General features: G+C 44.2%; 1 protein-coding gene across 1 annotated transcript in view; it reads left to right on the top strand.

Annotated features, from left to right (window-relative positions):
- WDR88 (WD repeat domain 88) overlaps positions 1-15,688 on the top strand; it is a 49,777-nt gene extending 34,089 nt beyond the window's left edge. Inside the window, exons 8-11 of the mRNA XM_040254114.1 lie at positions 1,602-1,684; positions 3,553-3,621; positions 12,172-12,264; positions 15,515-15,688. Coding sequence (XP_040110048.1) covers positions 1,602-1,684; positions 3,553-3,621; positions 12,172-12,264; positions 15,515-15,688 — 419 coding nt within the window. The remainder of the gene's footprint in view (positions 1-1,601; positions 1,685-3,552; positions 3,622-12,171; positions 12,265-15,514) is intronic.

The following is a 15,688-nucleotide window of genomic DNA, read 5'->3' as shown; positions in this document are numbered from 1 at the left end:
TGGTCTAGGCCAACAACGGTTCTGGCTATTGACAGTCCTGAAGGAAGAGAGACCTTCTTTCTGATGGCACCCACACAAGTCCCAGGGAAGACTCCCATTGGTTCAGTTGACACATGCCCATCTGTGAACCCGCCCCTTTCACAGGGAATGGAAGTCTCTGATTGGCCAGGCCTGGGAGACTTACCCATCCTTGGAGCTTGAGGTCAGAGTCGTGCCTTCTGAACCAGAGGCACTGAGAATAGGTGAGGAGTGTTTCCCCATGGGACATTGTGGAGTCGTTTCCAGATAAAGAGGCATATATGGGACCAGGAACAATGACAGGAAACAGCCAGGGGCAGCTGGCTTCAGTGAGGGCCATGACTGTTCCTGACATCCAGGAGCCAAAATGTTGTACTCCCCAATCCTTGTGGGGAGTGGGGCTTGCTCTGTGTGACAGGGGCTGAGGGCGGGAAGCTACCCAACCAATACGCACATAGTCAGGGCCTGACTTGTGACATGTTTCCTTCTTCAGAAATAGCATCTCTGTAAGTCAGACCCTCCTATGAGGTATCCCACCAGCTTCTGACTTTGGCTTTCTATTTAGGTTTCAGAGTTGTGTATAGTCAGTCGTCACTATTTGCAGATTCTGTATTTGTGAAGTTACCTACTGGGTAAAGTTTATTTGTAACCCTAAAATCAATACTTATGGCACTTTTGCAGCCATCCATGGATACGTGCAGAGCAGCAGCGGATTTGCCATATAGACATGTTCCCAACTGAGATTGAATGAGGTGACCCTCTGCCTTCTTTCAGTTCTCGTATCATAAGATGTCTTTTTTGAGATCTATTTAGTTCCACTTTTTTTTTCCATTTTGTGCTTTTTGTTTATGATTTTGCTGTTTAAAGAGGCCCCCAAACATAGTGCTGTAGTACTGTCCAAGATCCTAACTGTCTGAAGCCTGTGATGGGCTTTACAGGGAAACACAAGTTAGATAAGCTTTGTTCAGGCATGAGTTATAATGCCAGTGGCTATGGATTCAATGTTAACAAATAAGCAGTATGTGTTAAATAAGGCATCTTTAAACAGAATCAGACAGGAAACAAAGTTAAGTATTGACTGGCTGATGAAAATGTTGTGACCAGAGGCTCACAGGAACTTAACCCCACATTTTCCCTATGGCTAGTCATTCAGTGAGGGTTTGAGATGACTTTGTAGAGCATAACTACTATGAACATTGAGAAAAAGTGAAAGTGTTAGTTGCTGAGTCGTGTCCAACTCTTTTCGACCCCGTGGACTGTAGCCCACCAGGCTCCTCTGTCCATGGGATTTTCCAGGCAAGAATACTGGAGTGGGTTGCCATTCCTTTCTCCAGAGGATCTTCTCAACCCAGGAATCGGACCTGGTCTTCTGCATTGCAGGTAGATTCTTTACCATCTGAGCCACCAAGGAAGCCCAACTCTAATTGACTGGGGGTTCTTGAGTCACACCAGGAAGAGGGTTGCATGTCCTCAGCCACAGTGGCACCTCACAGATGCATCCTCAGCCTGCTTTGGCCTCACCAGAGGAGGAAGCAGTTGGCTGAGGAAGGTTACCCCCTGAGATGCTTTCATTTGTGTTCCAGCCTCTTTTCTCGTGTCTGGAGGGTTCGACAAGACAGTGGCTATTTGGGATGTAGAAGAAGGCTACCGGAAGCTCTCCTTGAAGGTACCAGTATCAGATGGAAGATTTGAGCATCATTCTTTTTTTTAAAAAAATATTTATTTTATTTCTTTGTTTGACTGTGCTAGGTCTTAGTTGTAGCATATGGGATCTTTTTTTCAGTTGCAGCATGCTGGATCTTTGGGCTTCCCAGGTGGCACAGTGGTAGAGAATCCTCCTGTCAGTGCAGAAGACATGGGTTTGATCCCTGAGTTGGGAGGATCCCCTGGAGAAGGAAATGGCAACCCACTCCAGTATTCTTACCTGGAAAATTCCATGGACAGAGGAGCCTGACAGGCTACAATCCATGGGATCGCAAAAGAGTCAGACACGACTCAGCACATACAAGGAAATAGTTAAGTATGCTGGATCTTTAGTTGTGACATGTGAGATTTAGTTCCCTGAGCGGGATTGAACTGGGTCCCCAGCACAGGGAATGTGGAGTCTTAACCACTGGACCACCAGGGAAGTCCCTGAGCTTCATTCTTTAGTCATTTCATATTGGGTGCTGGGGATACAACAATGAGACAGAACTAAATATTCCCAATGGAACTGACACCTCTGTGGGGAATGACAGACAAGAAAAACAGCAAACACATCCTCAACAGTGATGAGCGACACAGAGAACCCACAACAGGGTGATGTAATAGATCTCAGGGATTAATCCATAGTGGGTGGGCCAGGAGGGCCTCTCGGAGAAGGTGGCATTTGAGCTGAGAACTGGAGGGCAAGGAGAGACTGGATGAGTGAGGATCTTGGGGAAAGGCGTTCCAGGAAAGTGGGGCAGTAAAGGCAAAAACCCTGAGTAGGGGCTGTGTCTGCAAACGGCAGGAATCCCCATACAGAGGAATGAATGTCATCATGAGACATGCACAGACAGCTGTGAGCTCCAGAATGGTGGGTGTCAACTGGGTGCTTTTGGCTGCAAGTTAGAGGAGACTCAACTCCAAGTGGCTTTGTGATATGGAGAAGGATTATCCAGCACAGCAAGAATCCAGAGGGTAGGCAGTTCCAGAATTGGTGCCTCTGTTCCAGTTGCCCCCATGCCAAGATTTTTGCACACTCCTTGGTCTTGTGATCGCATGGCCACCTTTGGGTGTGAATGCAAGAGATGCCCAGGGCTGTTCTGTGTCCCCCTCTTCTCTGTGTGTTTGGAGAGGCCAGGGAAGTTTACATCATAGCACATAAATGTTCAACCTCACTGTGGTTAAAAGTCCCTTTGTGCTCCCTCCAGGTCATTCTTCTCTCCTTTTCCCCTTCTCTCCTCTCTCTATTATTTCACCCTCAAATTCCTGCCCTGTTGTTAAATGCACAGCAGTTTAATCTAACTCTTACTTCTTTTCTTCTTACCATACCTTACCATCCACCTCTTTCCATTTGCGAAAGACCAAAGAATGAAAAAGATGCTGACATGGAGCTCCAACATCATTAAGTGTCTGAACCAGCAAGTATTTATCTCCTCTAAACTCCATTTACTGGAGGAAATTAACCCATGTACTTAAGTCACAGTGGGTAGATTTGCAGTTACTTGAAGCCAAATGCTCCCTTAGCAATAGGACCACTGAGTGATATTTCCTAGAACAAAGAAAGCAGACAAAAAACTGCAAAATGTGCTCTGTGACCAGCTGAGAATATAATTTTTTTCCCATTGTGTTACTATTAAAAAAAACACATATGGTGCTGTGAGATACACATGAGTCACAAACCTTTACACTTTGTACTCCACCTTATGTCGTGGGTGAAACCAGGGACACACAATTAGCTGCTTTCAAAACCAAGCAATGTTGAATTCTTGACTTTGTTTTTCAGTTCTTATTGTTCTTTCAAAGGTTTTTTTTTCCCTCCAGTCCTCTTAAAACTCTACTTTTCTTCAGGGCCATAATGACTGGGTGATGGATGTTTCCATTAGCAACAACAAGAAATGGATCCTTTCTGCTTCAAAGGTAAAAGTGGCCAACCTTTGAGTGACTTAAAATCTCTATTACATTGGTGAGAATTGTTGTTAGCAGAAATGTACTGTCCAGTAAGATTCCTGAGCATTTCAATCTGAAAGCCACACCTGGCCAGGCTGTCCCCATCCAAGGAGCTGCCTGAAAATGTGGAAACTGGGTCTTTCCATTTGCTCAAGTGAGAAGTTGCCAGGTATTTCTTTGTACCATCGTTACTTGAACTTTGTTGGAGCAAGAGCCTGTTCAGACTGGCAAATGATGGAGCCAACTGGGGGCTTTGGAGGGAAAGGGGTCAGCTTGTGCATAAGCAGATCACTCTGAGGTTCCAGGAGGGTCTTCCCTCTCTACTCTCTGCATCCTTTGAGTCCCATGCCAAGGGCACATAATGGCCAGCCTGGGACATCCTGAGGGCTGTCCTCCATGAGTGAGCATCAGAGAACCTTAATTAGAATCATCTCATTCTCTAGACTGGGGGTTTCTAAGTGTATAAAAACGTGGACAAGACCCTGCCTGCCATGATCAACTTGTTAGAGAGCCAATGCAGGATACTGCAACACCTGATTTAAAAAAAACAAAACAATAATATAATACATAATAAAAACTTTATGCCAATGTATTGTTACTTTAGCATAAAAATATGAAAAATGATTATGTCAATTATATCACAATAAAGCTAGAAAAAGTAAAAATGAGTATTTGTTTTAAAATTATTTACTTTTCTGTCACATAAATACAATTATTTAAACAAAATAACACTAGAACTAGTCAATAACAGTATTAGTAGTAACCAATAATAGGATAATTAAGCAAATATGGTTAAGAAAAATATGCTTTGTAATATTTCTTTCTGTCCTTTGATATAGCAATTTATTTTGACTTAAAAAAAGACTTTATTGGTTATTAAAAAAATTTTAAGTTTTTATGTGGATCATTAAAAAAATCTGTATTGAATTTGTTACAATATTATTTCTGTATTATGTTTTGGTATTTTTGGCTGCAAGGCATATGGGATCTTAGCTTCCCTGACCTGGGATCAAACCTACACTCCTTGCATTGGAAGGCAAAGTCTTAACCACTGGACCACCAGGGAAGTCCCTTTATTGATTAGTTAAATTTTACAGGCTATATTATTGTACATTTTTAAGATATAGAAATGTAAAACTTTTTAAAAAGAGAATATAAATACAATAAGATTGTTTAGACAGATACTTTATGTATTTATCTTTTCCAGCTTTTTGAGATATAATTGACATGTAACATCATGTCAGATTAAGAGGTACAAGGTGTGATTTGATGCACATATGTATTGCAAATGCTTGCCACCATTTGTGCTGTGCTAAGTTGATTCAATCATGTCCCACTTTTTGCGAACCTATGGGCTGTAGCCCACCAGGCCTCTCTGTCCATGGGATTCTCCAGGCAAGAATACTGGAGTGGGTTGCCGTACCTTCCTCCAGGGGGTCTTCCCGAGCCAGGTATCAAACCCAGGTCTCCATGCATTGCAAGCAGATTCTTTACCACTGAGCCAGCGGGGAAGCCCAGTTGTTAGTTGCTCAGTTGTGTCTGACTCTTTGCAAGTCCATGGACTGTAGTCTGCCAGGTTCCTCCTCCGTCCATGGAAATTTCCAGGCAAGAATACTGGAGTGGGTAGCCATTTCCTTCTCCGGGAGATCTTCCCAACCAAGAGATCAAACCCCGGTCTCCTTGTTTTGCAGGCGGATTCTTTACTGTTGGAACCACCAGGGAAGCTCTCTTACCACCATAGCCGAGCTCTACCACGTCATATAATTAGCATTTCTATTTTTGTAACAAGAACATTTAAGATCTACTCTGTTAGCAAATTTCAAATATATTATACAGGGTTATTATCTGTAATCACCATGCTGTACATTAGAGCCCCAGAACTTGTTAATCTTACAATTGAAAGTCTGTATCCTTTGACCCAAATAGCTCTCCATTTTCCTCCTGTCCCCTCCCAGCCTCTGGTAACCACTACTCTACTCTCTGTTTTTATAAATTTCTTTCTTTTTTTTTTTTCAAGATTCCACATATCATTGAGATCACACAATACTTGTCTTTTTCTGTCTGACTTATTTCATTTAGCATAATGCCCTCAATGTTCATCCTTGTCACAAATGGTGGAATTTCCTCATTTCTCATGGCCTAATAATATCGTATACACACACACACACACACACACACATATATACTACGTCTGCTTTATCCATTCATTCACTGTTGAGTGTTTAGCTTGTTTTTATACCTTGGTTATTATGAGTGACACTGCAATGAACATGGGGGTGCAGATATCTCTTTGAGAGTCTGTTTTTATTTCCTCTGGATATACACCCAGAAGAGGGATTCCTGGATCATGTGTTAGTTCAATTCTCAAATTTTTTTTTTTTGAGGCTCCTCCAACACTTTTTTCCATAGTGCCTATACCAATTTACCTTGCACCCTACAGTTCACAAGAGTTCGCTTGTCTCCATGTTCTCACCGGCACTTAACTTTTTGATATAGCCATTTTAACAGTAAGGTGATCTCATTGTGGTTTTGATTTACATTTCCTTAATAATTAGTGATGCTGAGCACACATGTGCCTGTTGGTCATTTGTAAGTCTTTTTCGGAAAATTGTTTATTCAGTTTCTCTTTTATTGCTATTGTTATTGAATTCTGTGAGTTTTTTATAAGTTTTGAATATAAATATTTTCTCTTTATGGTTTCAGGGCTTATGTTTAAATCTTTAATTCATATGAGTTAATTTCTTTTTGAGCTGTATAGGTAAGGGTCCAATTTCATTCTTCTCTATGTGGTTATCTAGTTCTCTCAGCACCCCTTTTTTGTGGGAAAGGGCGAGGGTGGGATGATTAGGGAGAATGGCATTGAAACATGTATATTATCATATGTGAAACGAATCACCAGTCCAGGTTCGATGCATGAGACAGGGTGCTCAGGGCTGGTGCACTGGGATGACCCTGAGGGATGGGATGGGGAGGGAGGTGGGAGGGGGGTTCAGGATGGGGAATACATGTACAACCATGGCTGATTCATGTCAATGTATGGCAAAACCACTACAATATTGTAAAGTAATTAGCCTCCAATTAAAACAAATAAATTTATATTTAAAAAATCATTTTCTTTTTAAACATTTATTTATTTTTTAATTAAAGGATAATTGCTTTACAGAATTTTGTTTTCTGTCAAGCCTCACATGAATCAGCCATAGGTATACATATGACCCCTCCCTCTTGAACCTCCCTCCCATCTCCCTTCCCACCCCACCCCTCTAGGTTGGCCATAGCCCCTGTTTGAGTTTCCTGAGACATACAGCAAATTCCCATTGACTATCTATTTTATATATGGTAATGTAAGTTTCCTTGTTACTCTCTCCATACATCTCACCCTCTCCTCCCCTCTCCTCAAGACCATAAGTCTGGTCTCTATGTCTGTTTCTCCATTGTTGCCCTGCAAATAAACTCTTCGATACCATCTTTCTAGATTCTGTATATATGCATTAGTATATGATATTTATCTTTCTCTTTCTGACTTACATCACTCTGTACAATAGGCTCTAGGTTCATTCACCTCATTAGAGCTGATTCAAATGCGTTCCTTTTTATGGCTAGTAATATTCCATTGTGTATACGTATCACAGCTTCTTTATCCATTCATCTGTTGGTGGACACCTAGGGTGCTTCCATGTTCTAGCTGTTGTAAATAGTGCTGCAGTGAACAATGCGATACATGTGTCTTTTTCAGTTTTGACTTCCTCAGGGTATATGCCTAGGAGTGGGATTCCCAGCATTACTTTTGAAGAGATACTCTTTGCTTATTGAGTAGTCTTGGTTTCCTCGTCAGATTATTCACTGTATAAGTGAGGGTTTATTTCTGGGCTCTATTTTTATGCTAGCACTGTATTGTTTTGGAGAAGGAAATGGCAACCCACTCCGGTATTCTTGCCTGGAGAATCCCATGGACGGAGGAACCTGGCGGGCTACAGTCCATGGGGCTGCAACGAGCTGGACACAACTGAGTGACTAGCACACACCATATTGTTTTGGCTACTGTGTTGTTGCTGTTCAGTCGCTCAGTCATGTCTGACTTGTTGCAAACCATGGACTGCAGCACGCCAGGACTCCCTGTCCTTCATCTCCTGCTCAGGCTCATGTCCATTGAGTCAGTGATGCCATCCAACCATCTCGTCCTCTGTCAACCCCTTCTCCTCCTGCCCTCAATCTTCCTGAGCACCAGGGTCTTTTCTAATGAGTTGGCTCTTCGCATCAGGTGGCGAAAGGTTTGAAGCTTCAGCATCAGTCCTTCCAATGAAGATTCAAGATTGATTTCCTTTAGGATTAACTTGTCTCATACTTAAAATATGTGATTTTATGGTAGGCTAACATTTTAACATCCTTTCTATGACCAGCAATGATAATAGCCATCTTGTAGGCATATGTTTAAGGATGATATCTTCTTCCATTCCTGTAAAACCTCCGTTTTTGTTAGTATTAAGTGCTTCTGCACATTTTGAGAAAGTTGAAGCTTGGGAGAGGCCCAACACCACAGGTAAGCAAATAAGATTCCTTTGTAGGATGTGCAGGCCCTTTAACTGGTAGGATATTTTCATTTATTTTGGTAAGTTAATAAATGAAATGGAATTTCCCAAAATTCACATTTTGGGAATTTGTAGGAATATGTACATGTCTGAGGAATATGTAGATAGATGAGCAGCATCTGGTTTGTATTTGTGTAAGACGTCAACATGTTTCTGTTTTATATTTTCTACAGTTTCATTAAAATCTTTATAGAAATGAAGATAATATGAAACCCCACATTTTGAATCAAGTGTCTAAGAGCTAGGAGGAGCTTTTTCATTGTTGTCATAGTCATAGCTGGACAAATTACTCAATATATTGCAGACCAGAGGTCCCTAACCTTTTCGGCACCAGGGACTGCTTTCATGGAAGACAATTTACCCATGGACTGGAGTGGGGGATGGTTTCAGGATGATCCACGCATATTACATTGATTGTGTACTTTATTTCTATTGTTATTACATTGTGATCTATAATGAAATAATTATACACTCACCATAATGCAGACCAGATCATCAGACATTGCATTCTCATAAGGAGTGTGCAACCTACATCCCTCACCTGTGCAGTTCACTGTAGGATTTTTGTGCCTCTGAGAATCTAAAGCCACCACTGATCTGAGAGAAGATGGAGTTCCAGTGATGGGGAGCAGCTGTAAACATATGAGGCTTCGCTGGCCGGCCTGCCACGCACCTCCTGCTGTGCAGACCAGTTCCAGCAGGCCACGGACCAGTACCATGGCCCAGGGTTTGAGGACCCCTGCTGTAGCGGGCATGGCTGTTGGTAAAATCTGAGCTCTGCACCGTAAGGGCCAGCGTGTATGTCACCAAACTTTCTCCTTTTGTTTCCCCACAGGATATTTACTTGCAAGTGCAGAGTCTGAAGATGTAACATGACTCAGCATGCCGTAGTAAATAACCATGGACTTCACCACTTAACATACATTTAATATCTGAGAGCTCTGGAAGAGAGAAGTATGCCAAGTTCTCACGGGGATAAAATCAACATGTCAATAGGATTGTATTCCCTGCTGGAGGCTCTAGGCAATAATCCACTTCTTTGCCCTTTCCAGCTTCTAGAAGCCAGTCACATTCCCTGGTTTGTGGCCCATTCTTCAGTCCTCAAAGCCAGCAACATTGTATCTCTCTGTGCCTTTCTTCAGTTGTTACTTACTCCTCTGACTAGAATTTCCACTTTTGGAAAACTTTGTGGTTATTTTGGGCCCATATGGATAACCCAGAATAATCTACCTATTTTAAGATCATCTGCTTAGCACCCTTAATTCCCTCTGCAGCCTTAATTCCCTGCTGTCATGAAATCTATCGTACTCCCAGGTTTGGGGGATTAAGATGTGGACTTCTTTGGGGGTGGGGGTGGGGTTGCTGCTGCTGCTGCTGCTGCTAAGTCGTCCGGCTTCAGTCGTGTCCGACTCTGTGCGACCCCATAGATGGCAGCCCACCAGGGTCTCCCGTCCTTGGGATTCTCCAGGCAAAAATACTGGAGTGGGTTGCCATTTCCTTCTCTAATGCATGAAAGTGAAAAGTCAGAGTGAAGTCACTCAGTTGTGTGCGACTCTTAACGACCTCATGGACTGCCGCCCACCAGGCTCCTCTGTCCATGGGATTTTCCAGGCAAGAGTACTGGAGTGGGGTGCCATTGCCTTCTCCAGGGGTAGGGTTGCGGGAGAACATTGTTTTGCCGACCACATTCAGTTTCATAATCAAAGAAATGATGACACAATGGATCTGAGTGGTATTCCCAAATTAGTTCAGTGACCAGTTTTTAAGGAGCGTAGAACTCTTTCTTAAAAATCGATTTTATTTTTTTGAGCAGTTTTAGGTTTATATAGGCTTCCCTGTTGGCTCAGAGGTTAAAGCATCTGCCTGCAATGCAGGAGACCTGGGTTCTATCCCTGGGTTGGGAAGATCCCCTGGAGAAGGAAATGGCAACCCACTCCAGTATCCTTGCCTGGAGAATCTCATGGACAGAGGAGCCTGGTGGGCTACAGTCCATGGGGTCGCAAAGAGTTGGACACGACTGAGCGACTTTACTTTAGGTTTATATAAAAATTGAGCAAATCATACAGAGTTATATTATAGCCCTACTCTCCAGTTGCCAGTATTATTAATACCTTGCATTAAGTGTGGTATATTTATCACCATTAATGAACCAATATTGATACATAATTATGAATTAACGTCCATGGTTTAAGTTTCACACTTTATGTTGTGTCCAGTCCAGTTCAGTCGCTCAGTCATGTCTGACTCTTTGCAACCTCATGAACCACAGAACACCAGGCCTCCCTGTCCATCGCCAACTCCTGGAGTCCACCCAAACACATATCCATTGAGTTGGTGATGCCATCCAACTCTCTCATCCTCTGTTGTCCCCTTCTCCTCCTGCCCTCAATCTTTCCCAGCATCAGGGTCTTTTCAAATGAGTCAGCTCTTCGCACCAGGTGGCCAAAGTATTGGAGCTTCAGCTTCAACATCAGTCCCTCCAATGAACACCCAGGACTGATCTCCTTTAGAATGGACTGGCTGGATCTCCTTGCAGTCCAAGGGACTCTCAAGAGTCTTCTCCAACACCACAGTTCAAAAGCATCAATTCTTCGCCCTCAGCTTTCTTCACAGTCCAACACTCACATCCATACATGACCACTGGAAAAACCATAGCCTTGACTAGACGGACCTTTGTTGGCAAAGTAATGTCTCTGCTTTTTAATATGCTATCTAGATTGGTCATAACTTTCCTTCCAAGGAGTAAGCATCTTTTAATTTCATGGCTTCAGTCACCATCTGCAGTGATTTTGGAGCCCCCCAAAAATAAAGTCTGACACTGTTTTCACTGTTTCCCCATCTATTTCCCATGAAGTGATGGGACCAGATGCCATGATCTTTGTTTTCTGAATGTTGAGCTTGAAGCCAGCTTTTTCACTCTCCTCTTTCACTTTCATCAAGAGGCTCTTTAGTTCTTCTTCACTTTCTGCCATAAGGGTGGTGTCATCTGCATATCTGAGGTTATTGATATTTCTCCTGGCAATCTTGATTCCAGCTTGTGATTCTTCCAGCCCAGCGTTTCTCATAATGTACTCTGCATATAAGTTAAATAAGCAGGGTGACAATATACAGCCTTGATGTACTCCTTTTCCTATTTGGAACCAGTTTGTTGTTCTATGTCCAGTTCTAACTGTTGCTTCCTGACCTGCATACAGATTTCTCAAGAGGCAGGTCAAGTGGTCTGGTATTCCCATCTCTTTCAGAATTTTCCACAGTTTATTGTAACCCACACAGTCAAAGGCTTTGTCATAGTCTATAAAGCAGAAATAGATGTTTTTCTGGAACTCTCTTGCTTTTTTGATGATCCAGTGGATGTTGTGTGGTGTGGGTTTTGCCAAAATCACATCATGTTATCACCATCACAATATCATACAGAACAATTTCACTGTCCTAAAAACTCAAAACTTCTTGTGCTATACCTGTTCACCCCTCCCCTTCTTCCCCAGAACCCCTGGCAATCATGGGCCTGTTTACTGGCTCCATATTTTTGCCTTTCGCATAATCTTATGTAGTTGGAATCATATAGTATGTAGCCTTTTCAGAGGTGGTTTCTTTCATTTAGAAATATGTATTTAAGGCTCCTCTCTTTGGTGACTTGACAGCTCTCTTCTATTTTTTCTCACTGAATAATAGTCCGTCACATAAATGAACTACAATTTCTCTATTCTCTTATTCAGGGACATCTTGTTTGTTTCCACTCTTGGGGATGTGGGACTTCCAGTGCTAAGGCTAGGACAGTGCTAGACAAACTGGGACAGTTGGTCACCCCAACTCTGTCACTCTGCAGGTGGAAGTTCTCTGCATGTAACCCGGATGCCACACACCTCCCTGGGTTGCCCCAGCCTAATGAGCCCATTTTGTGACTGCTGGTTTCTTGTTTAACTTGTTTTAGGATAGGACTGTGAGGCTATGGAATATTGAAGAAATTGACCAAATTCCCTTGGTAACTGAGCACAAAAAGACCCGGGGCTTAAAGGTGAAACAGGTTGGTATTGGGTAAAACAAAGCCAAATGAAGGCTTTTATTAATTCTCTCTACAAATTGATTTATTTTTTGTACAAATATTTCTTGGACAACTGGGGGTAAAACTATGAACAAATAGACTGAAATTTTTGCCCTGAGGGAGCTTACATTTCTAAAAGGGGAGATAAACAATGAATAAAGAAATAAGAAATGTATGTAGTAAGTCACATGGTCATAGGCACTTTGGAGGAAAATAAAAGGAAGGGAAATGGGAGGGCTGGTGGTATGCCATTCTAAATGGGGGTCAGGAGAGGTCTCATTGAGAAGGTGACATTTGTTCAAAGATTTGAAGGTAGAGAGGGAGTGAGCTCTGAGCTGTGAAGCTGTTTTAGGGGAAGAACATCCCAGCAGAGGGAACAGCCCATGTGGAGACCCTGAGGCAGGACTGAGCCTGGTGCTGAAGAATGGAATGAGTGGGAGGAGATGAGGCCCGAGGACATCCTGGAGGAATGGCTGGCACACAGCTGGACTCCGTGTGGGCCTCCTAAGCTCCGTCAGCAGAACCCTGGCCAGGTCCCCAGAGCCCCGTTTCCCATGGATGGAACTCAAGTCCCAGTTCTCTGGTGGATGATCATGGTGGGCACAGCTGTTTCACCAGGTGTAGCCAGGACGAGCCCCGGGCAGTGGAGGCCAGTGCCTGCTAGGGCCTTGCAGTGCAGGCACCTGGCTACCCCTTCACGAAGCTGAGGAGTCCCTGTGGGCCCTTGTGAATCCTGGAATCCCCCAGGTTTATCTCTGTTCAGAAGGTCGCCCAGCTGGTAGCTACCGCTTCTGGGGATGGCTAATTGGCTGAGTGCTGAAGAATGAACACTTTTGAACTGTGCTTTGGAGAAGACTCTTGAGAGTCCCTTGGATTGCAAGGAGATCAAATCAGTCTATCCTAAAGGAAATCAGTCCTGAAAATTCATTGGAAGGACTGATGCTGAAGCTGAAGCTCCAATACTTTGGCCACCTGATGCGAAGAGCTGACTCATTAGAAAAGACTCTGATGCTGGGAAAGATTGAAGTCAAGAGGAGAAGGGGTTGACAGAGGATGAGATAGTTGGATGGCATCACTGACTCGATGGACATGAGTTTGAGCAAATTTGGGGAGATAGTGAAGGACAGGGAGGCCTGGCATGCTGCAGTCCGTGGGGTTGCAAAGAGTTGGACATGACTGAGTGATGGAACAACAACAGCAATTGGGGAATGGCACTGGGGGCAGGGGGGTGATGGGTGGGTCCCCCATGGAACCACTTCTTTGTGGCCAGCTGATCCTCATGGTCTTTGCAGCCATGTTGGCCCTTAGGCCCTGGAAGCTGACTGGCCACAGAGCAGTGCTTGTGTCTCCACCTGCCACCAGGGCGGGATCCAGGGACTGCCTCCTCTGAGCCCTGCTGTCCTGGGCTTGGGTCGTGGGGAATTATGTTATAGAATAAGGTAGGTAAAGGATCAAATACATTTCTTTCTTGTGAAAGGAAGGAAAGAAAGAAACTTGAAGCTGCACGTCAAGGCTGCGAATTGTCACCCTGCTTATTTAACTTATATGCAGAGTACATCATGAGAAACGCTGGGCTGGAAGAAGCACAAGCTGGAATCAAGATTGCCGGGAGAAATATCAATAACCTCAGATATGCAGACGACACCACCCTTATGGCAGAAAGTGAAGAAGAACTAAAAAGCCTCTTGATTACAGTGAGAGGAGAGTGAAAAAGTTGGCTTAAAGCTCAACATTCAGAAAACGAAGATTATGGTATCTGGTCCCATCACTTCATGGGAAACAGATGGGGAAACAGTGGAAACAGCGTCAGATTTTATTTTGGGGGGCTCCAAAATCACTGCAGATGGTGATTGCAGCCATGAAATTAAAAGACACTTACTCCTTGGAAGGAAAGTTATGACCAACCTAGATAGCATATTAAAAAGCAGAGATATTACTTTGCCAACAAAGGTCTGTTTAGTCAAGACTATGGTTTTTCCAGTAGTCATGTATGGATGTGAGAGTTGGACTGTGAAGAAAGCTGAGCACCAAAGAATTGATGCTTTTGAACTGTGGCGTTGGAAAAGACTCTTGAGAGTCCCTTGGACTACAAGGAGATCCAATCAGTCCATTCTAAAGGAGATCAGTCCTGGGTGTGCATTGGAAGGACTGATGTTGAAGCTGAAGCTCCAATACTTTGGCCACCTGATGCAAAGAGTTGACTCATTGGAAAAGACCCTGATGCTGGGAGGGATTGAGGGCAGGAGAAGGGGACGACAGAGGATGAGATGGCTGGATGGCATCACCGACTCGATGGACATGAGTTTGGGTGAACTCTGGGAGTTGGTGATGGACAGGGAGGCCTTGCGTGCTGTGATTCATGGGGTGGCAAAGAGTCGGACATGACTGAGCGACTGAACTGAACTGAACTTGAAGCTGTAGCAAAGATGAGCTTGCTGCATTTGACTTGCTCTGAATCAATGTGAGAAATCCCGGAGGCCAGGTTTCCCAGAGGACCTACCCTGGGTGGGGTTTGCCCCACCTCCCCTGCAGGCTTTGGGGCCCTAGACAGGGCCAGGGTAACAAAGCATAGGGGCTTGGAGAGCCAGGGTGGAGGCTTGCCACCTGCGGGCTGGTCTCAGGGTACCGTGCTATGGTGGGACCCTCTGAGAGACCTCTGTTCATGGCCCAAGAGCCCATCCCATGGTGCTGCTCACTTGTTGGTGGGAAAATGTGACAAGCGAGCCGTGCCACTGTACCAGCAACAGGCTGAGACAGAGGAGGACGTTCAGCATCTTTATCATGTTCCTGCTTTGTTCAGAAGTCTTGCCTACTTGATGCTCAAAAGCAAGCTGTCCCTGGGATGTCAGGTAGTTAGGATACCTCTTGGCTCTGCAGTTTCGCTCTGCACAGAGCAGAGGGTGATAGTTGAGACCCCCATCCCCAGTCCTTGCCATTGCCATTCCACTTCCCCCCTCCCTCTCACCCACTGCTGGGACCCCACAGCCCGGGACATGAGTTGGCAGGACCTGTGTAGCTTTTGTGAGGGAAGAGAGGGGAAAGCCTGAGTTTATTCTCTCTCAGTGGCCTGCAGTTTCCATCCTTGTGGGCTTAGAGACCCCAGAGAGGAGAGGCAGCTCTTGCCTTGGCCCGGCCCCAGGTGGTTGGATCAGGGGGAAGAATTCTAAACTGTATGCCTCGACCTCCTCTGATCAGCATCTCCTTTCTACTCTTTTAAAATATTTCATGTCAGTGTGAAGAATGTGACAGTCCTTTCTCCATCTACGAAAGTGACATCTTTTCTGAAACAGTCACCAAATGTGTGTTCTGCCGGATGAATGCGACAGACTTGTCAACAGAGGCCTCACAGTCATCAGAAGGGGAGGTCTCACTGTCAAGGGAGAGCAGCCCAGATGAGGATGGCTGA

Source organism: Oryx dammah, unplaced genomic scaffold (assembly GCF_014754425.2).
Source record: "Oryx dammah isolate SB20612 unplaced genomic scaffold, SCBI_Odam_1.1 HiC_scaffold_13, whole genome shotgun sequence".
Classification (NCBI taxonomy): domain Eukaryota; kingdom Metazoa; phylum Chordata; class Mammalia; order Artiodactyla; family Bovidae; genus Oryx; species Oryx dammah.
This window is presented reverse-complemented; position numbering and strand designations above follow the sequence as displayed.